The sequence below is a fragment of the Neurospora tetrasperma genome (assembly GCF_000213175.1).
Source record: "Neurospora tetrasperma FGSC 2508 unplaced genomic scaffold NEUTE1scaffold_81, whole genome shotgun sequence".
Lineage (NCBI taxonomy): Eukaryota > Fungi > Ascomycota > Sordariomycetes > Sordariales > Sordariaceae > Neurospora > Neurospora tetrasperma.
The window spans coordinates 2,063,276-2,088,703 of NW_009799179.1; the positions used below are offsets into that span (position 1 = coordinate 2,063,276).

The 25,428-nt window shown below is 51.5% G+C and overlaps 8 protein-coding genes across 8 annotated transcripts; 4 read left to right on the top strand and 4 right to left on the bottom strand.

Annotated features, from left to right (window-relative positions):
• Window positions 1–3,777: 3,777 nt before the first annotated feature.
• On the bottom strand, window positions 3,778–5,994 carry NEUTE1DRAFT_149545 (uncharacterized protein; the record flags this gene model as incomplete). The annotated part of the gene is made up of 3 exons (XM_009857215.1): window positions 3,778–5,576; window positions 5,682–5,734; window positions 5,813–5,994. The coding sequence occupies 3 exons, from the start codon at window positions 5,992–5,994 to the stop codon at window positions 3,970–3,972; spliced, it is 1,842 nt and encodes a 613-aa protein (XP_009855517.1).
• A 403-nt stretch (window positions 5,995–6,397) lies between these two features.
• NEUTE1DRAFT_104895 (uncharacterized protein) lies at window positions 6,398–6,945 on the top strand (the record flags this gene model as incomplete). The annotated part of the gene is made up of 3 exons (XM_009857216.1): window positions 6,398–6,443; window positions 6,535–6,784; window positions 6,894–6,945. The coding sequence occupies 3 exons, from the start codon at window positions 6,398–6,400 to the stop codon at window positions 6,943–6,945; spliced, it is 348 nt and encodes a 115-aa protein (XP_009855518.1).
• Window positions 6,946–9,051: 2,106 nt separating this feature from the next.
• Window positions 9,052–11,070, bottom strand: NEUTE1DRAFT_118564 (uncharacterized protein; the record flags this gene model as incomplete). The annotated part of the gene is made up of 4 exons (XM_009857217.1): window positions 9,052–10,409; window positions 10,486–10,600; window positions 10,669–10,760; window positions 10,825–11,070. 4 exons carry the CDS (start codon window positions 10,825–10,827, stop codon window positions 9,300–9,302), a joined length of 1,320 nt encoding a protein of 439 aa, XP_009855519.1.
• A 372-nt stretch (window positions 11,071–11,442) lies between these two features.
• On the top strand, window positions 11,443–13,498 carry NEUTE1DRAFT_89647 (uncharacterized protein; the record flags this gene model as incomplete). Its single annotated transcript, XM_009857218.1, has 4 exons — window positions 11,443–11,615; window positions 11,726–11,777; window positions 11,852–12,507; window positions 12,614–13,498. 4 exons carry the CDS (start codon window positions 11,565–11,567, stop codon window positions 13,454–13,456), a joined length of 1,602 nt encoding a protein of 533 aa, XP_009855520.1.
• Window positions 13,499–15,572: 2,074 nt separating this feature from the next.
• On the bottom strand, window positions 15,573–16,597 carry NEUTE1DRAFT_89649 (uncharacterized protein; the record flags this gene model as incomplete). The annotated part of the gene is made up of 2 exons (XM_009857219.1): window positions 15,573–16,266; window positions 16,336–16,597. 2 exons carry the CDS (start codon window positions 16,431–16,433, stop codon window positions 15,573–15,575), a joined length of 792 nt encoding a protein of 263 aa, XP_009855521.1.
• A 1,879-nt stretch (window positions 16,598–18,476) lies between these two features.
• Window positions 18,477–20,399, top strand: NEUTE1DRAFT_89652 (uncharacterized protein; the record flags this gene model as incomplete). Its single annotated transcript, XM_009857220.1, has 5 exons — window positions 18,477–18,665; window positions 18,893–18,916; window positions 18,986–19,042; window positions 19,104–19,231; window positions 19,296–20,399. The coding sequence occupies 5 exons, from the start codon at window positions 18,628–18,630 to the stop codon at window positions 19,394–19,396; spliced, it is 348 nt and encodes a 115-aa protein (XP_009855522.1).
• Window positions 20,400–20,916: 517 nt separating this feature from the next.
• On the top strand, window positions 20,917–23,464 carry NEUTE1DRAFT_125497 (uncharacterized protein; the record flags this gene model as incomplete). Its single annotated transcript, XM_009857221.1, has 4 exons — window positions 20,917–20,926; window positions 21,383–21,539; window positions 21,870–22,617; window positions 22,715–23,464. 4 exons carry the CDS (start codon window positions 20,917–20,919, stop codon window positions 23,462–23,464), a joined length of 1,665 nt encoding a protein of 554 aa, XP_009855523.1.
• Window positions 23,465–24,711: 1,247 nt separating this feature from the next.
• Window positions 24,712–25,391, bottom strand: NEUTE1DRAFT_149551 (uncharacterized protein; the record flags this gene model as incomplete). Its single annotated transcript, XM_009857222.1, has 1 exon — window positions 24,712–25,391. The coding sequence occupies one exon, from the start codon at window positions 25,389–25,391 to the stop codon at window positions 24,819–24,821; it is 573 nt and encodes a 190-aa protein (XP_009855524.1).
• Between the last annotated feature and the right edge of the window lie 37 nt (window positions 25,392–25,428).

Here is a 25,428-nt window from a genome sequence, read left to right on the forward strand (position 1 = left end):
ATAGCTGCCCATACACCCATCGCGATCCTGCTCCTTAACAGCAAAGCTACCGGACCAAATCCCTTACATTGCATTTGGTCCTTGGGCTCTTTTTTGTTTTTTTTTGTTTTTTTTGGGAGGATATTACATGGTTGGACTTGCACGGCCAGGCTCTGTCTGCGGCTCTGCAATGCTGTCAATCATGTCCTTAAATTCTTCCTTTTCTCAACAATGGTTCTTACACTTACGAAGTCCCTTCAAACGGGACCTTTGATACCTTCCGTTGAGTTCCATCAGGCATCTGAATCTCAACATTTTTTTTTTTTTTTTTTTTTTTTCACAATTCCACATCCCGTCTTGAGCGGAAGATTAGTCGGGAGCCAACACACACACACACACACACACACACACAACTCAAGACGCCTGTCTGCACGGGGAATCACAGCCGGACAACCAACAGACTACCAGGTAGCCATCAGCCAACCACGTGTAACACGCATGCATCCAACCACACTGAAACCCCGAGAAAACTCTATAATGGATACTACAGTACTACGCTACACTTACTCTACATAGGCCCACTGCATACCCGAGGGGATGGAACCGCCTCCTCCCTATCCTCGCCCTAGAACAAAATGGGGTTAAAAGGTGACTCAAAAGTGTGGTGGTGTGGTGTGCAAGTCCAAAACGGGGGCATGGATGGGTGGGTGACTTCAACTTTCAACTCGTGCTTTTTGATGATGCATGTGATGCTTCGCCTTACAACTACATTAACTACGGCGTGGAAAGGAGGTACAGCCGCCGGGACACACACACACAACCTCAGGACCCAGCTCAGCCTCCTTCTGATCTTGCTGCTGTTTGTTCAGAAGCGCTGACTTAACCACGCCTCTTTGATGCTTTTTGACTATTTACTAGAAGAAACCGAATGAGAGGATGTTGTGTCCCCGCGCTTGTAAGTTTTGGCATTTGAGGGGGGTTAATGACAAAAGCGGGAAGGAGTCGAAAGCGAGCGGGAGGCGCAGGTGCAGTGTCAGTGATTTGGTCAACCCGCTGACCCACTGATTAGTCTGAGAGAAGAGCCATATCAAATCATGATAAAGATCTTTTTGGCTGTCGTGCTGCACGCGTAAGTTGACAATGATTCAATAAATAACTTGGCCAGCAGTGATAAAAAAAAAATAAAAAATAAAAAAAAACTGTTACCAGATCCGCTTCCAACAGTTCAAAATTGCCGAGTGTATCATGGAACGAGGGTAGGTAGGAGAGTACAAGTCGACGTACATATCGCCTTACTCGTCTCAGTCGGCTTATCTTCCGTTCATCCATACTTTCCTTCGTCTTGTTGCCCACTTCTTTTCTCTCTTTCGTCCACTTGTTATGACGGAACGAATGCTGGTGACACAGCAGATAGATATCTCGGACGCGCCGCAAGGGGAAGACTCACTCGCGTCCTACCAACTGGCTACCTAACTACCTAGTTAGTTAGTTACCCACCCAAACTCGGACACACACGCACACACAAGTGAGAAGCTCTCGGAGTCCAAGACAACATGAAAGTCCCGTTCCGACAAAACTAAGTACTAGTCAGTCGTAGGGCAACCAACCAGATATCAGAACGGCAGTATCTCGAGGTAGTTACTTACCTACATACACACGGCCATTAGGTGCAAGTACGTAGGTATCAACACACAACTTTAAATCCCCCTATTTCACAGAGCCACAGAAACACGAGCCTTGTATACCTTGTGAAATGAACACACCTCGTATAGGTAAAACATGAACTTGGTCGTACAAGCCGGTCCTACCTACCTAGGTTGCTCTTCATCTACCTACTTGGCTAAGCCGCGCTGTTGGATTTAGCTAAGTAACTTCAACTTAGCCGAGGAGAAAATCTTCGGTGCGGTCGGTGTCTAGACAGACGTATGTGGACTTTTGTCCTGCTAAGTACCTAGGTATATAGAGGTGTGATTGCGATTATTACCTCTAGGGACAGAAGACAAACGCTCATCAGCCATGGTACTTAGGTATAAGTAAGTACCGGAACTTTGCAACAGTACAGAGAAAGGAGGTGAAGTAAAGGTGAATGAATTCCGGGTACCTTTAAGGACAAGGACAATTGACGCCTACATAAACTCATAATCAAAAAATACTGTCACCCTGCCCCACAGATCTGATAGGGCAAGAGGTGACAGTATTTTTTGACTGTCACTGTAGCTATTCGAGAGACATAGAGCTATGTAGGTACCTTTATCTTATTGTTGGGCAGTTGTTTGCTTGTGGGTACACCACTAGGTAGGTAGTGTCACCATCTCAACCTCTCTGACGAAGTGTATTACCACGTGTGTACCTAGGTAGGTATGTTGGGAGGTAGGTACACATCGGTAGGTATGTAGTTTGATTGGTACCTATCTATCCCCGAGTGGTTCCCAGTCGTACGTACCAGTGACTACCTATCTATAAGCTACTATGGTAGGTCATTGCGGTAGGTCATACACATACGCCTGTACTTTGTCAATCCTTCCACACAATCTTCTCACCGCTAACTATACCTAGGTAAATGTAGATGTTGATCTAAACTACTGGATAATGGTATAACGCCGAGGTGCCTATCCCTGAATAACTATATGTGTTCTTGGCTGTCAAGCAACACATTAGGTAGGTAGGTAGGTAGGTATTCACCCATAGTCAGTTCAGTTCAGTCCAGTTCAGTTCAGTCCAGTCCAGTCCAGTCCACTCAATCGGAACTAGTTTCGTATTCCCTACCTGTGGTTGTGAACAACAAAAAAGCCACAGCAAGTTCCAACCCAACAACAACAGACCAGGGAATAATAGGTCGAGGTACCAAACCAGTTCACAAACCATGCCGGCAACCACTCAACAGCCACCGAGAGGTTACCTATCCAGCCGAGAAAGTCGCAATAATAATGAAAAGTCCAAGACCGAGTTTTAGTCGAGTAGGTATATAAGCCAGTCCAAGTGGCGACAGAAGTTTGTGGTGAGATGAATAGGAGTATGTACTGTACACTACATACAGACAACAAAGGTACTTACAAGACTACTACCTACTGAACGTAAAGGCCAATCGAGGACTGGATGGAAGCCTCTCAACAACGAGCCGTGTCCTAAGTGATGATGATACCTCCCTTGGGGTCTGCTAGCTACTACCTAGGTAGGTACATATCTGATTACCTGGTAATGATCAACGGGTGTGCCAGGTATGTACAAGCAGAGCCCGATTGCAAATTAAAAAAGAAACTGCTCGACTAAGCCTCAGATGACCCTTTTTCTTGCTTTCTAATGATTTTAGCATCCCTACCGAGACGTGGAAACTGCTAGCTCAAAGAATTACACAAACATGTCAATATTGGGGAAATTGTCCAAGTTCCAAAATGAGTGGTTGAACCGCGTGCCCAACTAGTTACCTATTCAGGATTAACGAGGAACGCCACACAGGTTATTAATAGTCAATCAAAAAGGTCCAGCATGACGGACGGAACAGACAGTAAACTTTTGGGGTATCACCCATTCAACGAACTGCAACACGTTACCTAAACAACAACAACAACAACAACAACAACAACAACAACAATCAGGTTTCAGGTATCCATTCATACCTCCTCCATGCTTCATCCATAGCCCCTCCCCCCCCTACGGGTATATTTCCTGTCCTGGTGGTATAATCGCAATGCTGCCTATCCTTCTTCCCCACCATTTAATCCCAAGCTGTAAACAAAATATGGATGAACGAAAGGTGAGAATCCAACACGTAAGTTGTCCCTGCACTGGCCATTGTTTCTCTGAAGTCAATGTCATGACGCGGAGTAGGTAGGTGGTCCTGATATCGAGAACCAAACCAACCAACTGACCAAAAAGATCCTGGTATCTAACCAAAACATGAATAAGAAGAAGAAGAAGAACGCCGCAACCCCATGCTTTTTCCCGTTAATCATTCACTTTTTCACTTTCCCCCTCCACGTCGCTGCCATTTCACCATGCTCTGTACGCCCCTCCTCCTCCTGCTGCTGCTCCTCCTCCTGCTGCTCCTCCACCCACCGGCGAGTAAGGTTTATATCCCGGATACCCCGCCGCTCCTCCCTCATTCTGCCCTCCCATACTTCCTCCTTGTTGCTGTCCCATGGTTGGGCTCGGCCTGGAATAACCCCCACTACTAAAGTCGAACCCTCCAGTAGCAGAAGCAGGACTACCACCATTGTTACCTCCCAAAGTACTCTGACCTCCCATAGTATTATTCCTCACCGGAGGCTTAGGCAACGGTCCCGTCGGCGCTGGGGAGGGTGTGGAGCGCATCATGTCGCCGTAACTAGCTGCGTTGTTCCCCCCTCCGTAACTGTTGTTTCCGCCAAAGGTGTTTTGCCTCTGTTGCTGGGTGCTGCCCTGGGAGTATGGCTGGTTTGAAAAGCCGTCATATCTGCCCCCTGTGGCTCCCGTTGATTGAGGAGCGGGAGATTGGTGTCTAGGTCCACCGAGGCTGCCATAGCCGCCCCCCGTGGCTCCCGTTGATTGAGGAGCGGGAGATTGGTGTCGAGGTCCACCGAGGAAGGAATCATCGCCTGGCATTTCGTGCGCCTGATTAGTGCTAGGTCCTCCGTACCCGAGACCGTTCAGTGGTTGCTTGGGAGCTGGCGACCGGCGGGCCATGGGGTTTGGAGGATAGGGGATTGTGTTCATTGCTGCGGCGGGCGGGGAGCGGACGCGGTTAGGTCCCATACTTCCAGCTGCCATCCCCATACCCGCTGCTACGCCACCGGCGGCCAGGCCGTAGGGTTGTTGCTGGGAGCTGCCGTAACCGCCTTGGTTGCCGGAATCGTAGGTATCGTAGGGTGAGGTGTCGTAAGGAGAGGCAGGGCTGTTGGTACTGGCGCCGTAGGAATCGTAAGTGTTGCTTCGTGCGGTATCGTAGGTGTTGTTTCGTGTGGGCTCGCCGTAACGGCCATAGGCATCTTGTTGTTGGTTGCCGTAACCACCACCAGGGGCATTGTACCCCGCGTTTCCTACGGCAGCGGGGCCCATGGCGGAAGCGGCCATTCCGTATGGTGATGGGGATGAGGACTGGCCATAAGGAGAAGTCAGGGATGCTTGATTATACCCTTGTGTGTTCTGGCCGTAACCGGTATTGTTTCCGTAGAAGCCGTTGTTACCGGCCGGACCTCCGTAGGGACCCTGCTGGCCCCCTGGAGGTGGACTAGGTCGTGGTGTTGTGCCTCGTCCAGGTGCTGCTGCCGGAATAGTAGCGGCCGCGCCGGACATGACCGCAGCCCCGGCAGCAGCATCGGCACCGGCACTCTGGGCAGTCTTCTCTTCCGGCTTCTTCAACTGATCCAGCTCCACAGCCTCCTCTTCCACCATCACCTTCTTGTTCCCTGCGCCCTCCCACTCCGGCATAGCAGGCAGCGAATCGCCCATCGTCTGCCTCTTCTTGTTGACTTCAAATTCAGCATACTGGGGTTCAGATACCTGGGGATTATACGTGGGTGCCGGACGGCTTCCGAAGCCATGATCCATCGGCTCCGGAGCCTTATAGCCCTGATCGGGTGGAACGTAGGGCGCATCGAGGTACTTGTGTTTGCGAGCCCCTGGAGGATCGCAACAACCGCAGCAGTTTCCGCAGCATTGGAGGCATCGGAAGCACTCGCAACAGCAGGAGACACCACAGCAGAGACAGCGACCTATGCACCAACACACCGAAAAGATGACGACTCCGGCAAAGATCATGAGCCCGATGGTGGTCCATCTGTGAGAAGAAGGTCAGCCCGTGTCATTTCAGCGGCAGCGCCACATTCGCCAGGGAATAAGGTTCGAATTGACGTACTTGCAGTAAGCAACCTTCATACAATTGTCCCAACTTGAAAACGCCGTCTTGACATTGTTGAAATCCTGGATGACATCTCTTTGTTCGAGCGGTTGTTGCACACTGCGCACCAGTAAGTTGACAAATCCATCCGCAATCCCCCCTTGGACACTCCTCCTCATGGCCACGTCTATCGCGGGCATTTTGTCGTCCTATTCTGTATTTCTAGAATGTTATATATATTGTCCGCTTGTGGGTGCGGATCTTGGACAGGCCGGAGTGATTGACGACCTGTCCGATCGGTATAAGTTGGGTATCGATGAAAAGTTATTGAAATTCAATCGCCTCTATTCTCTCATTATTTTCGTTTTTCTTATCCAAATTTCGTCCAAGCTCGTCATATAGCGTGCAATGTTTCTTGCTTTTGGTTGCGAAGACCGGCGCGATGGGTATCTTGGAATTCGATGAATTGTTGACGACAATATAACCAACAGAAAAGATCGTAACAGGTGTGTGAGGCTGAAAAGAGTGAACAGCGCGCTTGCGTGTAGAACAATGGATATTGTTGAAGGAATGTGTCGTCTACCGTATACCGATACTGTCTGAATGCGTCGCTCGTTCGTTCGAAGATGGCGAAGTCGAAGGCGAAGTCGTGTGTCGTCTGTCGCTAAGCGCGAGCGGCGAGCGGGTGGACGAGCAATCCAAATCCAACCTGGACCAAAATCCCGAACACACTTGGGCAGGGCGACTCGGGGATGAACAGTACAGTATCAGACTGAACCCGTCTGACCGTCCTAGGCGTGTCGTCAGGTTGGACAAGACGGTCGCACAGGTCGGGGAGGTTGTCGCACTGAGTGGTCGTCTCAGATTGAAATTGAAACCACACAGACGCGACGCAGTAACGGTAGCAGTGTGGACCGTGAGAAGTGACAGGCGGGAGGTGAAGCGAGAGGACGAGGAGAAACGACCGACACCACTCGATGCGAAAAGGGGGTATCGGCAGTGAAGTACGTTCCCTCTTGAGGCCAAGAATGAAGCGAACCCGGGACCGCGGAGCCTGGGAAAGCGAAGGGAAAAAAAAAGCAAAGATGGGAAAAGATAGGATTTGCGCCTCGCTGGTGTGGGACGGGAAGGGTCAACAGGCACCAAAGTGAAGGGAACCCCCAACAATGCGGGTGAATGGTGCGGTGGACTTTTAGTGCGCCTTCGAATGACCCGCTTGTTCCTCTTCGTCTTCCACAACCCCGGTTCCGCTGCAAGGTACGGACGGGCTGTGATGGGCTAGGAACGGGGCAACGCCAGGGGACCAGGACGGGGCAGTGGACTGTTCTTGGGTGGGATTTGCTCACCAAGGGTCCTCACTTTGTCCGCTTCAGTGTTCCTCAAGGCTTTTTCGGGTCGGTGGTGAAATGGTGAAACACCAGGCTAATGCGCCTTGAATTTGCGCGATTATCTATGTAGTAGGATGGATAGATAAACCATAGCACGCATCCGGTAAAGGGATTCCGGTGACCGGAGATGTGGATATGCGTGTGCTGTGCCGTGGGTATTCGCTATGAGGAATGATATGGTAGATGTCCAAAGACCTGAACTCCCAAGGCCGCCAGCAAATGCTCGCTACTTACCGAAATAAGAAAGCTGCGAGAAAAACGCCGCCGGTTTTATGAGCAGAAGCGCCCTTTGTATACACAGCCTTCTTCCTCTCTCTTGGCCTCCCTGGCCTTGGAAGCCAAATGTCTCACTGTATCAGTCACGTCACCAGCACAGAATCCCAAGCGCCGAGCCTCACCAGCGGGCACCTGCGGCCTGATTCGCGCGGCCGTGCTTGCGCAAAAAACCGGATGAACCTCTTTGCGCAGCTATATCGATCCGTCAAAGCTCCGAGCAATGCCGCTGCCGCCGCCGCCGCCGCCGCCTTCGGCACCTCCCCACTTGAGACGCACGGCCGGGGCAGAGAACGAACGAAGCTAGAAAGTGGGATCCGCGGACGGGAGTCGCGGAGTGGGACTGTCGGCCGCTTATCGCTTCCAAACCTTTCAACGGCTTGTCCTAGCCTTGACGAGCCTGGAGCCTGGCAAGGACTTGCAAGGTGGGATGTGATGATGCGATACTAGTGTAAGAGATACTCAGCGGGCACGTGGTGGGTTAGAAGGGCTCAATGGGTCAGAAGGGTGCCACGACCTAGCGGGGTGAAAGATTGTGATAGACCGATGGTCCTTCTTGGAGACTTCTGCTTGGAGGAGCCATCGTCCGGTAGGTTCTCCAGTGCAGGGGGGGCAGTGGTGGTGTGCGTGCGTGCGTACGTGCGCGCGTGCGCGGCCGAGTCAGGTAGGTGAGTGGACATGTAAAATGCCATGTTGTGATGGTGATGCACACGTGATGACCGGGCAGTGTCTGTACTTAGGTAGATATTTCCAGAACAGGGGAGATGCTGAAGCTGTGGCAGACGGACCTCCAAGTCTGTTTGGGTCGTGATATCGCTTGCAAAGGTTTCGAAACCACCGGAGAGATTAAGTGAGGCCGATGAACGCGGGTCGCGGACGCCGGCGGGCAAATCATATCATCAGCTGAGGTGATGCGTCATCGCATTGTTAGCTAAGATCAGCTAAAGAAGCTCTGAGATTCAGGGGGGTTAGGGTTATCTATGTCCAAGCCATCTACAAACCCCTCACCTGCCGTTATAAGCTAACCATCCGGCACAAGTAGGCAACCAAAAAACCAGAAATGGTCACGTAGCGGAGTGGTTACCGCGATGCTCTTGTGAGTCTTGACCCCGAAGATACCTTCTCCAAAGTGTTTGTCCCATACTAACACACGCAATTAGATACCTCCAAGCCATTGGAAGTTATGCATAGGTCCTGGGTTCGACCCCCAGCGCGACCACGGTTTCTAATTTTTTTTTCAACTTTTTCCCCTTCGCTTGATTTCCATTTGTTTCCTTTCCCCCTTTCGATGCATGACTTCTCTGTCCTCCGGTATCTCGACGGCGGCACCCGACACGATTAGGTTGAGCTCCCGTCTGGAGCACACAGCTTCCTTATCGTTCAACGTAACCCGCCTTTTTGCCTTATCGCTTCGCTTGGATGGTGTCACTGCCAAGGGTATCCCGGGAGCAGCTCCGTCTCCCCATTTTGGAAGTCTGGATATCCACGGCGGCGGAGTCGCAACACCTCATCGTCACAAATCTCACCATGTCTGCCGTGGAGTTTCATTGTCACATTTTATCACATAGGTATGCAATCGCTTCAAACTCAAATTTATCATCAACAACACGAGGCATGATACCTATTCATCCCGTCTGTATGTTCATTTCGCTTGTCAGGAGAGCCTAATGCATTGTGTCTACTGTGTGGGATCTGGCGGCCCAACTCTCCTAAGCCCCAGCTATGAGTGCCATCTCGAGCCGCTCTTGATTCATCATCTATTACACATCTAGACTTCCGGTTTCAACACAAACCAAAAACCCCAAACTCCCCGTTCCGCTATTGATGCGCTTCTTCCTCCCCATCTAGTTGTACTGGGCATAGGCCGCAGTAGAGTTGAACTTGAGGTTGCCCTTGATGACCTTGTCCACCGCACTCAAAAAGTCCTTCTCCGACGCCACCTTCCTGCGCGCACGGATGGCGAACATGCCCGCCTCCGTGCAAACACTACGCAACTCAGCACCCGTCGCGTTCGGGCACAGGCGAGAAATGAGCTCCCATCGGATATCGCGCTCGACTGACATGCTCTTGGCGTGAATGCGCAAAATGTTGGCACGACCCTCGAGATCGGGGAGAGAGAACTCAATCTTGCGGTCGATACGTCCGGGACGCATCAGGGCGGGATCCAGCGTGGAAGGGCGGTTAGTAGCGAACATGACCTTGATGTTGCCACGGGCATCGAAACCATCCAGCTGCGTAATGAGCTCCAACATGGTACGCTGAACTTCGTTGTCACCACCCGCGCCGTCATCGAACCGGGCTCCACCAATAGCATCAATTTCGTCAAAGAAGATAATGCAGGCCTTCTTGGTGCGGGCCATCTCGAAAAGCTCGCGGACCATACGGGCACCCTCACCGACGTACTTTTGAACCAGCTCGGAACCAATGACACGAATGAAGGTGGCGTCTGTCCTGTTGGCAACGGCACGGGCGCAAAGCGTCTTACCGGTACCGGGAGGTCCGTATAGCAGGGCGCCCTTGGGAGGATCGATACCGAGGTTGACGAACCGCTCTGGCGACAAGAGGGGCATCTCCACGACCTCGCGTAGCTTCTCGACTTGTTCCTTGCAACCACCGACATCGCCGTATGTGACGTCAGGCTTTTCCTCGACCGTCATCATGGTAACGCTCGCATCGATCTTGGGAGGCAGCGGAAGGAGAATCTGATACTTGTTTCTGTCGACGCCGACGCGCATTCCTTCCTCGATATCTGTCGGGCTGACTCGCTCACCCAGCTGGACCACAAACTTGGCGATCTGCTTGACGTTGATGACGTACTTGCTCTTCGATTCGTCCTTCTCGTCAGGGATGATCTTGGTGCACCGCGCTACCTGAAGCGGTTGCTCTTCTGACATACGCTGACGGTCGGCTGCCACATCCCAAAGGTGAGGGGGCGCAAGGCCGGTATCTGATTCCTGTAGACCAAAAGTATCACTGGTCAGCTAGATGCGCTTCGCGGTTTGTAGGGTAGCCACCGCAAAACTAGCATACCTTGACGCCAATCTTCTCATCCACGCTCTGCTGCTTCTCCTTTATTTGCTGTTCTAGCTTTTTGATGGCAGCACCGTAGGGTGCGGCGCCGTATGTCTTGAGGACCTGGATATCCCTTGATGGGGGTTAGACGACTCGTCCGTTGTGGTGGTGGTGGGCGGGCTCTCTTGGGCGGCAACATACTCGTCTGAGAGGGGAGTGATCTTCTTCTCCTCGACTTCATCGTCGCCAAACGTTTTCCTGTACTTCTCCCAGTTTTGACCTGTAGCAGAAGGCTATTCCAGGTGTCAGTCGTGGAAAGTGGCGGCACCTTCTGGTATAGGGCGACTGCAAGCATACCATGATGACGGCGGGTGGGAATGACGCTTCCCTTTTGGACTAAGGCGAAGAAAGGTGGATAATCGAAGGGATCGGATCGGTAAATCAAGTCGCGATGGCGCCGGTCGAGAGATTCCTTGTTTGACGTCGGGTCGTTCGTGGGGTTGTAGAGATCTCGGCGCGGGTTTGATGTGGTGTGTCGGGTAGGTTGGTTTGATGGGTGTTCAGTGCTTGATATGATGGATCGATGGAGATGGTTCGTCAAGGTCCAACTGCCACTCACTGACAGAGGGTCGAAGCTCAACTGTTGCCGTAATCCATGCGCTGCCTTGCGGGCGAGGGAGCTACGGGTGGGTGCCACCTTGATAGCACCTACCTAACCCTATCCGGTTAGACTGCGTAAGTTACAGCGCCGCAGGTACCTTTTCCACCGCCCACCGCTCAGCAAAAGCAGCCGACAAAAAATTACCACCTGCCAGCCCACCTTTGCGCCCGCGCCAGCACTCACTTTACGGTCCCGCAGTGGAAACATTGGTACGGAGGGGACGGTGTGTGTGTGTGTGTTTTTGGCCCATTGATTCCAGACCAGCAAAGAAGGAGAAGAGGAGAGCTCTGCCTTACAACACAACACTGCCTGCACCCAGCGCAAGCCGATTCCCCAAAACTGTCAAGTCGAATTTCCGGCAGTTTCTGACCCCCCATCCGACCTCCCGTCTACTATCTCCCATAATCCCAAATACCAGATCAAACAAGCTTGCACCATGGCGACCGCACCGGCAGCTACGCAGACGGCGAGCAATGCGACTTTCAGGGTGCGTCCCGCTTTTTGGAACCTGACCCCTCGATAGGAGTCGGTGCGAAAGCTCCAGGAGGGGTGAAGCTCTGTGGCAAGCCAGTTGCTGATAGCCCACAATGTAAACAGGACAAGGAGAAGCCCATTGCCGTTCGCTCATCCAACATTGTCGCCGCCAGAGGTATGCTTACAACTTATCATAATTCCGTGTTGTGTAGTTGTTGTCTGTGGTGCTGACACAGAGACATGCACCAGCCGTCGCCGATGCCGTCAGAACGTCGCTGGGACCGCGGGGTATGGACAAGATGATCATGACTGGAAAGGGGGAGACCATCATCACCAACGACGGCAGCACAATGTTGAAGAGCATGTCGGTCATGCACCCCACAGCCAAGATGCTCGTCCAGCTGTCGCACGCCCAAGATGTCGAGGCCGGTGATGGCACAACCTCGGTCGTCGTCCTTTGCGGTAGCTTGCTCGGTGCCGCCGACAGGCTACTAGGCAAGGGCATCCACCCCTCAGTCATCTCCGAAGCTTTCCAAAGAGCCGCCGCCGCTGCCGTAGACGTCCTCCACGACATGTCGCAACCCATCTCCCTCACAGATACCGCCTCGCTCCTTCAGGCCGCCAACACTTCGCTCTCCTCCAAGATCGTGTCACAATACTCCAACCTTCTCGGCCCCATGGCCGTCAACGCAGTCACCAAGACGATAGATCTCAAGACCGCCGAGAATGTCGACCTTAAGAACATCCGCATAATCAAGAAGGTCGGCGGTACGATCGAGGACAGCGAGCTGGTTGATGGTCTCGTCCTTACACAGCCCGTCATCAAGAGCGCTGGTGGTCCCGTCAGGATGGAGAAGGCCAGGATCGGTCTTATTCAGTTCCAGCTCAGCCCTCCCAAGCCTGATGTGCGTATACCTTTCTGGCGACCATAACCTACCTACCTTGCCTGCTGGCCCTTAAATGCCCAAACATTGCCCTTTTCGTGCTTTCACTAACAACTCACTCTTGCAGATGGAAAACACCATCTCCGTAAACGACTACCGCCAGATGGACAAGATCGTCAAGGAAGAGCGCACCTACCTCCTCAACATGGTCAAGAAGATCAAGAAAGCCAAGTGCAACGTCCTCTTCATCCAGAAATCCATCCTCCGCGACGCCGTCAACGACCTGTCCCTGCACTTCCTCCAGCGCCTCGGCATCCTCGCCGTCAAGGACATCGAGCGCGACGAAGTTGAGTTCATTTGCAAATCGACCGGCTGCAAGCCCATCGCCGACATCGACTCCTTCACTGAGGACAAGCTCGGCAGCGCCGACCTGGTCGAGGAAGTCAACTCCTCCGGTTCCCGCATGGTCAAGGTGACGGGTACCAAGTCCGCCGGCAAGACCGTGTCCGTCGTCGTCCGCGGCGCCAACAGCCTCATCCTCGACGAGGCCGAGCGCTCCCTGCACGACGCCCTCTGCGTCATCCGCTGCCTGGTCAAGAAGAAGGCGCTCATTGCCGGTGGCGGTGCCGCCGAGATCGAGATCGCCTCGCAGCTGGCCAAGCAGTCGCGCGCCCTGAGCGGCACCGAGGCCATCTGCTGGAAGGCGTTCGCGGACGCCATGGAGGTGATCCCGACGACGCTGGCGGAGAACGCTGGCTTGAACAGCATCAAGGTGGTGACGGACCTGCGCCACAGGCACGAGAACGGCGAGAAGAATGCCGGTGTCAGCATCAAGAGCGGTGGTGTCAACCCGAATATCGCCAAGGAGAATGTCCTGCAGCCATTGCTGGTCAGCACAAGCGCGATCGAGCTGGCGGCGGAGACGGTGAAGATGATTCTCAGGATTGACGATATTGCTCTTAGCAGGTAGATGTACTGAAGGTTACAAGGGAAGACAAAAAAAGAAAGAAAGAAAGAAAGAAAGAAACGAAAGATGGTGGCAGAAATATGTTGTAACATGTACATATTGTAATTAAATGGTACTGGATAAACATTTGTTGCGATACTTTCCCTATCTGTGACTGGTAACTGTACCTTTGAAATGAAAAGTCTCACCCATCGGCCAACTACCTTAAAGGATGAATGACCTCAACAACTGAACTTTATATAATTTTATAAGCTATTGCCGTACATAGCCCACGAGAGGTGGCACACAAAATAGTAATGTTTATTTGTCATCCCTCACTTTAACCGGAACCTATTTTGGTGAACTCCTTTCCTATCACGTTCGACATGTCCCATCGATCCTGTTCGCAAGGAGGAGATGATGTGAAGAAGGACTATAGGCAGGTTCTCAGCATCACTACTACCGCAAGTTATCCAAAAAAAGAAAAAAAGAAAAAAGAAGAAGAAAGAAATGTAAATGAAAAGAAAATTTAAAAAAAATGAATACACTGGGATCAGTTTTATGTTGGATCTGAGTTGTGAACCTATATACTACGCTTGGGTTTGATACGCGATGCCGATGATAGAGTGTCCGGTTTCTTGACTATTATGTATGGGAGAGGTAAATGGGAAGACCAAGCTAGCAAATAATTGACTACGTAGGCGAGGAGAAAATTTGGACATATGGTTGATATCCGTCTGCAATGAGGAGACAAGGGAGGTCGGTCAAGATAGATACTTGTAGATTCCGTCCCATTGCATAGTATTGCGTTATGCTTATCTCGCTGCTTGCAATGATCAAGTAATCGCGACGGGCCAAACACAAGCTCGTTCATATCATATGTAAATTTTCATCATGATGTCTGATCTTCATTTCTATCCCTTTTCTTTCACCGTAACCGTCCTCATACTCCATGCTCAAACATGACCGATAGACTTGCTACTATACAGACCCATATGCTATCAACTTTCCTTTCAACGTCCATATCATGCTACTGTATCCTTCGCCCAATTTTCTCAGAATCTATCTGGTGAGACCTCATCACCAGCCATGAGTGTCGAAGCAGGTAAGACCCTAATCACTACCGATCCTTGCTTCGCACACCTCCAATTCTTCCCCCTAATTCCTTCTCTCTCCTTGTTTCGCCTTCACTTTTCCTAAGCCTAGTCTGCCCAGGGTTTTGTCCTAGATCGAAAAAATCCCTGAGGTTAAGTCCAAGACTGAGCCTTCCCAAGCAATTAAACGTAACCTGTTTCTGGCAACGGGGTTATTCGTGCAAGGTTGACAGCTAGTGGGTGTACCACGCCAGTGGACGCCGCATAGTATGTTCTTGTACTTCCAGTACTTGAGATCATTTAAGCTCCTCCTCCACTCAACATCATAGGTAGACAGACCCAACCTACAGTTCAGTTCTCTGTCGATTGTCCATTTCCTCTTGGGTGTGGCTAAGTATACCAGATTTAGGGTTTAGAGTGGGCGTCGCATGTATCTTCCACCCTTTTTCGTTGATAAGAAAACCGTGGTTCCTAAGAGATGAATGTGTCCTTCGGCAAATTCTTTCCATAGTGGCGAAAATGTTGCGGGCCGCAAAGATCAACATCGGTATGCTGTGAGTGACCGTCCACGATTGGGTCAGTATTCGGCTTCCTCCAAGCAGACCTCCGCGCTCATTTGTGCTTTTTCTCTTGTACAAGCAATGCCGTCAATGGTAAAGCCCCATCTTAGAGTTATCATTCTTTGGAATGACAGGGCGTTGGCGTTTCTGGTTCCAGCTTCCATCTCCTTTGTTGATGGAATATTGCCGCGGGAGATGTCGTCCAATATTCCTTCCCTCGACTTACAATAGTCCTGGTAGGGAAAGAGAGCATTCTGAAACAACCATGAGATGGTAGGTTCTATCACTCTCCTATCCCTCGATACAATACCACTTCCTTCCTTTCTTGCCGAGCCCAACGATTTGATAGCGGTACCTCAGCAATCATATCGTCCGAAATCTTAATGGCCGAGCAGTAGCACTGTTACAGAAGTCCTTGATCCAAATGCGGAGGCAGTCTGACTATTGCTCAGACTGTTCGTGTCGAATCCTGAGATGTATGCCGTGTCATCCCCCAAAGGAAGGTAAACAGCCCAAACACACCACATCCCCATTGACCCCTCTTTCTTCGCAGCAATGTCCGCATATCATTTCCCGGTGGCCGTTGGCATGCCATCCAGTAGTCGTTGGTTTTAGCTTTGGACTTTCCTTTTCGACAACCTCATCCAAGTCCACCTCGGTCTCTGTGTCCGCATCCAGCATCGCGAACGAGTTCTCAGGACTTGAGCTCGCCAGGGGAATATCTTGCACTTGCGCCTCTTGTTCTCCGGTTTCGGTATAGTGATGTCGCCCTTGATGATGGAAACTCGATGTCCATCCGGGACATTGCCTCATGCATACATAGCACGTACGCTGGCCGCAACCTTGGCAGTCGGCGTACGAATCCAGGTCGGCCTTCTTGCTCGGCTTTCGAAAGCAGATATGACACCTGTCTAGACATTTGATCTTGGACAGCAAAGCGTGTTGTTTCAGGTGGTGGGGGTGGAAAGCAGCAGTTGGAGAATTGGACTTGGCTTGCGTGCCGTGGTGGCTATCCTCTCGGTGGTGGACTTCATCGGACCCGGACATGCGTTGTTTCTTGTTGATGGCGATCGGTATTATCTTGCGCAGGGTTGGCGGGTAAGGCTGATGTATGGTGGGATTCTCGTAGGAGGATTTGTCGGCTAGGATTCCGCGTGTGGTGTCGAGGGCTGGGTGGGAGCTGGAGTAGAGGAAGGGGGGGTCAGCGAACTGGAGTGGCAATGAGAGGTTTGACATGTAGTCCGCATACAATGGAATCTGGATGTTACCCGAAGTGTACAAATTCTCGACATCGTCTCGCCTCCTCTTCTTGGCTGAAGGGATCCTCTCGTGGGTGACGGAGGGCATCGTCCACTCCCGGTATTCGAACACAGCTTGTTGACGGGAACCGTTCTCGTGATGGTTGCAACGCAGCTGAAATTACGAGTTGATTGTGAAAAGGACAGACTTTAACTAGTCAAGAATTACAGAGCGAGAAGATTGACGTGTTGAATTCAAGCCAAGGAGGAGAGAATGATGGATGGAAAGAGAAACAGTTGGGAGCAAGTCGAAGCTCGAGATTACGAAAAGTGGAGGCGACGATGCGATTTCAGCCCTGCAGTGGGTGCAAGTGCGTTGTCGAGGTTCGCGGGTACCTGCCCGCTGAAACGCGCTACAGTACACAAACAGTGTTCAGGGTTAGTAATTCACTGTTGGTGGTCTTTGGGCGGACGGGACTGGAGTCATGGCTTAATTGGTCCCTGAATTGGGACTCTCAGCGTCTTTGAACGAGGCAAAACGGAAATGAAACACCAATTGTGCACTAGCGCGTCAGGGTTGTAAGTGGCATTTCAACGGCCGTGAAGAACAAAAGGCCAATGTTTTCGTTGACACTGGACCATACCTAAGTTCTGACATTCACCCGAGATGCCGACCAAGGAACGAAGATGAGCAGGTGGCAGCTCTCGGCCAGTCTTGCTATGCCCTGGGACCTCCTATATCCAACACGCCCGGCAAAGGGAAATGTTGTTCGCCAATGATTTCCAATCTCTTGACCGCTTGACGCGTCTGAAAGGCGTGTCGCCGTGCGCTGACAGGGCCGAGTAGTAACGATATCGCCAACAGTTAAAGGAGAGGCCCCTTGGCTCTCTTTTAAGAGCTAAAGTGATAGCCAAGACGCTCTTGGCTTCTAGAACGATTTCGTTTTCCATGGCTCCTTTATTCCGGTGAAGAATCCCAGTCTGATGTCATTGTCTCAGACATGATCGAGATGTCGCAATGAGAGAAACCAGGTGTGAAGAAAGCCGTCACGAATCAGAGTTGCCAGTCGCCGCTCGATGTCGTGATAGAGGTGTTGTACAGGTAATCTGAACAACAGTGGACAGTTCCCCAGCAAATGACAACTCGATATGATGCCCAGACAAGGGTGAGCGTGGCTACGAAGAGACAGACTCCAGAGGTTCGTCGGGTGTCTCCCGGCCTTCTCCATACCAAGAGGCTCCAAAAAGGTGGGGGCCGCACAGAAAAAGGGGCTAGGGGACAAAATAAACAAACCTTATTTGGTCTAGGTAGGTAGTAGTCTGTCTGTCTTGACGTTTGAGTCTTCGTTTTGCTGTGAAAAGGTCGCAAAAAAAAAAGACAAAAAGACTGTCGGACAGAGTTACTCCGGAGGTTGCAAATCCTGTGGAGTTCATCCCAGACCGAGGGCTTCATCGTGGGCAGGGTATGAGGTGACAGAATGGTGAGGCATGATCACTTGAATATCTCGTCCAGGGATAAGTGCAAATCATTGTTTCGTAACCCCGTCCGGTTATCTTATCGAACTTTAGCGGATTCCAATAGCTGCTAATCCCGAGAATCCCGTCGTCGGAAAGCGATCGGGAATCGGGGCGGATATCCAGTTGCTTGTTGGGATACCAAAATGAGATGTGAAAATTTGGCAGAAATGAATAATAATGAGCCACGTTGCTTGAAGTTGTCTCCAACAGTCGGGTGTTTGCGTATACGCAGTGGGACAATAAGTACCAAGGTTACCTTCAGGCCAATATTGGGATGAAATACTCAAGGCGTTATCTGACCGTTCCTGCATCAAACACTCGGCTTGTGGCTGCCAGGACCCTGGACGCGCGCTGTGTTTGGAAGGTTGGACGAATTGATCATTGCTTGTTTTGATGTGCGTGCAGCGCAACTCACATGCAGACAGGCGTATGCGTTGGTGCCAGCTGACCATTCTGCTATCTTTCCACTGCCATCCGACCGCACTGCAGGCAGGCCACTGACCCTGACTGGTGGCGTCACGTGGGCAGGCTAGGCAGAAAGCAGCAGCCCCACCCGCCTGTGGCCGTTTCCAACTCGAACTTTCTCCTCAATCCCTCCCGCGTCCACCCGTCCAGTCTCGCATCAGCCTCACTTATCTCTTTCGCCATTTCCACTTTGCACTTGAACACCACCACCACCACCACCACTCCAGCTTCGTCGCGTGAAACACCCCTCTTTGAACGCCCTACCCATCACCAACAATTAGTTTCCCCGAGTCGAGCCCTACCAATATCGACATCGAGATATGAGTCGCGCCAACAAACTTGGCCCTGAAGTGAATCGGTGAGTCCCCGAGTCCCTTTGCGGTCACCCTGCTGCCCACGGGTGTCCTATCGCCTGCCCGCCCGCCCGCTTGCCGCCTGTACACACACATACACACCTTGCCTACACCTAACTACAGCTACTTGGCTACATTCCCTATACGTCCCTCCATCAATCGCCCTCCTGTCCTACGTCAACTTTGGACATCTACCATTGAGCATGACTAACCCCTGGCCTCTATACAACAGAGCTTTGTTCGTAAAGAATCTAAGGTACGCCATCGCCTCCCTCGCTGTCGTCAAGATGTCATGGACATGTCATGGACTAACATGTTTCGACAGCTACAACGTAACTCCGGAGGAGCTCTTCGACCTCTTTGGAAAGTACGGACCTATCCGGTATGGCATCCCGTCCCTGGCGACCATCATGTCGTCCTCTCACTGACACGTCGGGCTATAGTCAAGTTCGCCAGGGCATTGCGAGCAACACAAAGGGCACCGCCTTCGTTGTCTATGAGGACGTAATGGATGCGAAGCAGGCGTGCGATAAGTTGAATGGTTACAACTTTCAGAACCGCTACCTCGTTGGTATGTGCTTATGTCCCTGACCTCACATGGTCGCCATCGTAGGGGCCCGCTGACCGTTATGCAGTACTATACCACCAGCCCGACAAGATGAACAAGACAAAAGAGGACCTCGATGCTCGCAAGGAGAATCTAGAACGCATCAAGAGGCAACACGGGATCGATTGACAGTTAGACGGGCCTACGGACAGCCTCCGAATTCGACAACGATCGTCTGGAGGCCCGTCTTCTATGAATACTTCCTCCTCCAAGACCAGGGCGGCGCCGCGCACGACGGCGCCGAGCACACCGGCTTCGAGTAGATCAGCACCACCGGCTGCTTCGAGCAGATCATCGCCGCCGGGACCGACCCGAAAGAAGGACAGGTCGCCGTTGACCTTTTACGCGCGGAGCTCCATCCCTCACTTTGTGCGCAAGCTGCTTCCCACCGTCCCAGAGTGCGCCTAAACGATAAACCCCTGTTATCACAAATCGGATCCCCCCAGTGTACGAATGACAACAGAAGAGATTCCACGAACGACGCGCAGTATCTCGTACACGCGGCCGGATTCGGCTCTGGCGATAGGCTTTGTGTACCTTTGCCATAATCCTCTCATCACGAAGCCTCTTACCGAAACATCATACATCATCATTAAACTCGTTTTCTTACGGATCGATTTTGTTATTTTTGGCGCTGCTCCCTCATTGTTGTTGCGTTGGCATGGGGAAATGCGACGGGGTTAAAGGTGTGATGGTTTGATGGACTTTTTTTGCTTTTTATACTCTTTTAGGTTGGGCTTCAGCTGTAAAGCCCTTGGGCGCGCGCAATGCTTTCATGGCCGCTTGGCTGCTGGCCTTCCTTTGCTCCCCGGCTGTCTTTATCCTAGGGGAGGATTTCATCATGACTTTCCAACTACTGAACTGGCATTGGGATGCGGGAACAACTGAATTGATGGCGACACAGAATCCCCATGGCGCAAGAAGCCGTGAGAGGAGATTGCGACGAGATAATTGCAAACCTAGTCATTACCCCTTCGTCACTGTATTTTGGAGTGTTGGCGTTGTCCCACTACTTGGTCAGACGCTCGCTCAGAATCCACCTATTTCCTGCACCCTGATGATGGTTGTTGCTCGTGAACCTTGATAGACAATTTTTACGCGACACAAATAACACTCGGCAAAAGGATATCACATAGCCAAAGTGAAATGACGTCTGTCAGGCGGTTGAGCCATGTGACGCGTGTGGATTCAATGTCGAAGCAAGCCTGGCATGCTTCTCAGCCCTGTAGGCCGGCCGTTAGAAGTTTGATGCGGGATGGCGGTATGTGAACAGAGCATCTAAGCCACCTGCTTTCGCCACGGCCCGCCAGCACATGCGAGTTTTTTGTCTTGCGTGCAATGTCCCTACACGTGCATCATCATCGTCATGAAATTGATGTCTCAAAGTTGGAGAACGGCAAGATGCAACTATCCCAGCAGTATATTGAATCTGCCATCTCACATCCTTCGGTTTCACCTGATACTCGTACCATAACCACGCAACACACATTCATCCCAAATCCTCAGCTTCATTTCATCTGGAATCCCGACAGTGCCTAAAAAGATTTAGGATTGTGACGGACAGAGGCTGAAATGGCCAAAATGTCGTTATGTGTTTAGACGACGGGAAGTATATCCAGCAGCCGAGCGGACCTGGGTGCGGAGCCGCCATGCAATTAGGTTATGGATCCATCTTGATACACCCGTCCTCCAGTGGATCCTTTCAGGCAATATTTGTACGGCTCCACTGCAGGGTAAGGCCAGAGAAATACCAACAGCCAATGATAAGTCGAGCATGCGCCTATGCAACTGGCCTATGACGGTACGGTACGGGGCCTTGCTGCTGTGCATCGCCTCCGCCCTTGACGTGCTGTGCTGTAGGAGGTAACTTGTAAGCGCAGGAACAGGCGGCGGCCCCTCACCTCTCCTCGCTCTTGAATTCTTCCAGTTTGACTCGATTCAAACCAGGGCTTTGTTCTGGCGGCTGTGATACGCGACATTGGTTGTTACTTACCTACTACTGACTGTCTCATTTCCCGGTTTGGAAATACACACAAAACTTCACATGCGATTTCGGAAAACGATAACCAAAATCAACCAACTGGCTGGACTGCGAATGCGACTGAATGCGCTTAGCGTCATCGTCCTGCTCCTTCTCCAACTCAACGTTTCAACGTTCCAAAAGTGGAAAGCTGGGATTCAACAACCGAACGGCTGAAACTCGACAAGCCCACTTGTTCGGAACTTTGCACCGACCAAACCAACATTACACCAAACCAGTCCCGACAGTACCGTGACCTACAATCACCTTGTCTACCATTTTTAGAGTTGAACGAAACCATCACCACGGGACGAGTCTACTTCTAGCCGCTTGAACCATCTGACCATTGTGCGACACACACCAACGTCACCGTGTTCGAGCGCCCCTCTTTTGTCTAAATCGTCTCTGACGACGACGACGCCTCCCGACCCTGTTTTTCTGTTGGGAGAAACCTGTCTCGGGAATATCCAAGACCTCAATCTTCAATTAACCCGCCAGACTTACACACCATTAAATGTTTCCTCCTTCTCTTCAACCACCGCCACCTCCAGGACCCTTAGCGCCGGGTCTTGCTCCCCTCAGCGCAACACCGCCTTTATCTTTGTCAGGACAGCGTCGCAATGTTGATATCCGCCTCGACACACCGGTTGTGAAAGTAGCCGGCGGTACTCTACCCTCTCACCATCGTCTGCGCATCGGCACAGTCAACGGCCTCCATCGTCGCCTAGGTGGCGAGGCAGCTGCTGGTGCGGATACCCGTCCCGATTACTTTGTCGACCCGCAAGTAGACACCCAACTCAACGATCCCGACGCCCAAGACACGGAACCACAACCATTCGAAACCTTTCCTCACGTCGTTAACCCACCTGCTCCCACCGGAACCGTTATATCCGTCACCATGACTCCCACATCGCAACCTACGTCGTCAACATCACAACCAGCCTCCCCCATGGCTCATCAAACAGACAACAACACCGAATGCCGCCTACTCGGCCCTTTCGCCATCCTCGTCCAAATTGCCCTCGGCTGCTTGGCTCTATTATCACTAGTCTACAAGCGCTGGCGCGAACGGCCACAAAGACCGGTCAAGATCTGGTTCTTTGATGTGTCGAAACAAGTCTTTGGGAGCGTCTTGGTGCACGCCGCCAACGTGTTCATGTCCATGTTGACAAGCGGCAAGTTTGAGATCAAAGTGTTGGATCCGGTGGCAGTGGCGGTGGGGACCAAGATGGTGAAGCGCGCTGTGGAATATGGGATATTGAGTGCGAGAGGAGAAGACGAGTACACGCCCAATCCGTGCTCGTTTTATTTGTTGAACTTGGCTATTGATGTTTGTCATCCTTCTCCTCCCCGTTTTCTTTTCTTTTCTTTTTTTGTTCTTTTATTTTCCCAATGAAACAGTCCCGTGCTAACAGAATTTATGACAGACAACCCTCGGCATCCCAATCCTCATCCTCATCGTCCGCCTCCTCTCCCGCGGCCTCCAATACACCCCCCTCGGCCAACCGCCCGAATCCCTCCAATCCGGCAACTACACCCCCCTCCACTCCCCACCCGGCACCAAACCGCGCTGGAGCTGGTGGTTCAAGCAATCCATCATCTACTTCATCGGCCTTTTGGGCATGAAGTTCTGCGTGCTCATCATCTTCATGGTCTTCCCCTGGATCTCTCGCGTGGGCGACTGGGCCCTCGGCTGGACCGAGGGAAACGAACGACTGCAAATCATTTTCGTCATGATGCTTTTCCCGCTCATCATGAACGCGTTGCAATACTATATCATTGATTCGTACATCAAGAAGGACGAGAAGATTCCTGAGGAAGGGGCGGAGAGTGAAGGGTTAGTTACGGGACGGGGTGATGCGGAGGCTGCGGGTGCTGAGCAAAGGGGAAGGGGCAGGGGCAGTAGAGGAGGGGTTTATGATATCATCAGTGGGAGTGATGATGATGCGGGTAGTTCCAGGGATGGTGATAGTGATGGGGAGGAAGAGGAGGATGAGGATGAGGATGAGCTGCCCAAGGACAAAGCTGCTGAGGTGGTCGGTCATAAAAAGAGGGGGTTCAAGACCAGGACTAAAGCAGTGAGGGAAGAGGAATATGATCCAGCGGTGGATGGAGATACCCCGACCGTCATCGGGAGTAGCTCCAGTGCGGTGTCGGGAGTGTCGGTGAAGGATTGAAGGAGTCTGATTTTTCCCCGATTGAGAGGGGATGAGAGCAGAACATGTAGTTGAACGGCTCACATCGCTACTTCCCCGCCTTTCGTCTGACGTTTCATCTGGCGCTGTCTCCTCCTGTTACGGTTCTCTCTCATCCCTTCCTTTTATTATTACTTTCATCCCTTTGGAGCCCGAAAAAAGAAACATGGCAGGCAGGCAGTTCAGCGGAGGTTCCCCCAATGCGATTGTGGGAAAACTATTTTACACCAGTCAGTTATGTCCCTTTACGGAGACGGAGACGGAGAAGGAGGAGGAGGAGGAGGAGGAGGAGGAGGAGGAGGAGGAGGAAAACAGCATCCATCAAATCAGCATTATTATTATAAACGTTTGTTTACTGGGAAGCATGGCATGATTATAGGCAGCCAGGCATTGAATTGAATCATAAGCGTTTCTCTTGGGAAATATTGGTAGTGGTATAGGTAGTTAAGATGAACATCAAGGAAGAAGAACTATTCATTCCATTGACTTAATGCAGAGAACTTTCCTTGTTGTCTTGCTTGTATCTACTCGCGTAGGTGGGTGTCTTTCCTTACATTGAAGGCACAGTCCAACCTTGCTCTCGTCTGTGGCACATTCACACCAAACATGGTACTCTTTTTTTTTTGGTTTGACTCTCTCTTTACCCTCTCTTTACCTTCTCTTCACCCTTTTCTTCCTTATTTCCCATCAACAAGTAAGTTACCCTCCAATCACACCCCCCTTCACACATGTAACTCCTTAGTCCTTAGTATACTATGTTTGTATTTGAACTGCCCGCTACAAAGTTAAATATCCTTCCCAGACCCCCAAAATGTTATACTGTTATACATTTAGTCATCATCATCCCCACTACTTACTTTCTCTCTCTCATCTCATCACTCAGTTCCGTCAGCAGCAGCAACTATGGTAGTACATAGCAATCAATACAAATACATAATGACAAGAACAACAACTTGAAGATATGAATGATATCGCAAGCTAACGGAACCTAACTATCAGAACAAAAAAAAACAGCAATCGAATTTCATCAAAGAGCAAAAACACGCTATTTCCCTTCCAACCCGGCCCCCTTGCTCCGTCCCCTTCCCCGCCCCTTCCAGTGCGGATATGGTATATCAGATATCATAGGTATAAGTAAAGAAAAGAAATGCAAAATAGACAAAAAGTAAAACGACGACAATGTAACCCATTAAGTAATTCATTTCCTTCCTTTCCTTCCTTCCTTCCTTCCTTCCTTCCTTTATCATCATCCATCATCTTTCGTTCTGCCTCTCCATCATCCATCCCCCTCGTATCATCACAAATCCGTTCTACTCACACTCACATACTCACATACTCACCTCCCACCCCTCCCAAACTGTCCACCACCAATAACCTGTCCCCCCGACGTCCCCGCCCCAAACGGCAACTTGGGCACCGGCGGCACCACACTCTGCCGCTTATTCACCCTCAGTCCTCCTCCACCATTATCGAATCCACCACCACCAAACTTCTGATTCACGCTCTGCCTCACAATCATGGCAGCCGCCGCCGCCGCCGCCATCCTCTCCTTCTGCCGATGTCTTTCCTTCAAATAATGCGCAGCCTCAGGCCTCATGCGGAGGATACGCAGAATCATATCATCTGACGGATCGGCCTGGGCCTCTTTGCGTTTCTCCAGTTTCGCTTGGCGCATAGTTCCCAGGTTGCGAGACATCATGATACTCTTCCCGCGACGAATGGTTCCGAGGGAGCCAAAGGCGCCGATGGCTGCTGCGCCAGTCATTCCGCCAGGCGGGGCTAGGGAGTTACTGTGGTTGTTATTGGAGGAGTGAAGTTGGGGCGGAGCAGACATGCGGGAACCGGCTCCAGCGGCAGCGGCAGTAGCTTGTTGTTGCTCGCGCGCGCGCTGGGCGTTGGCGGCGGCCATGCGCTCTGAAGTGCGGATGAGGTTCTCGGTCGAGTCA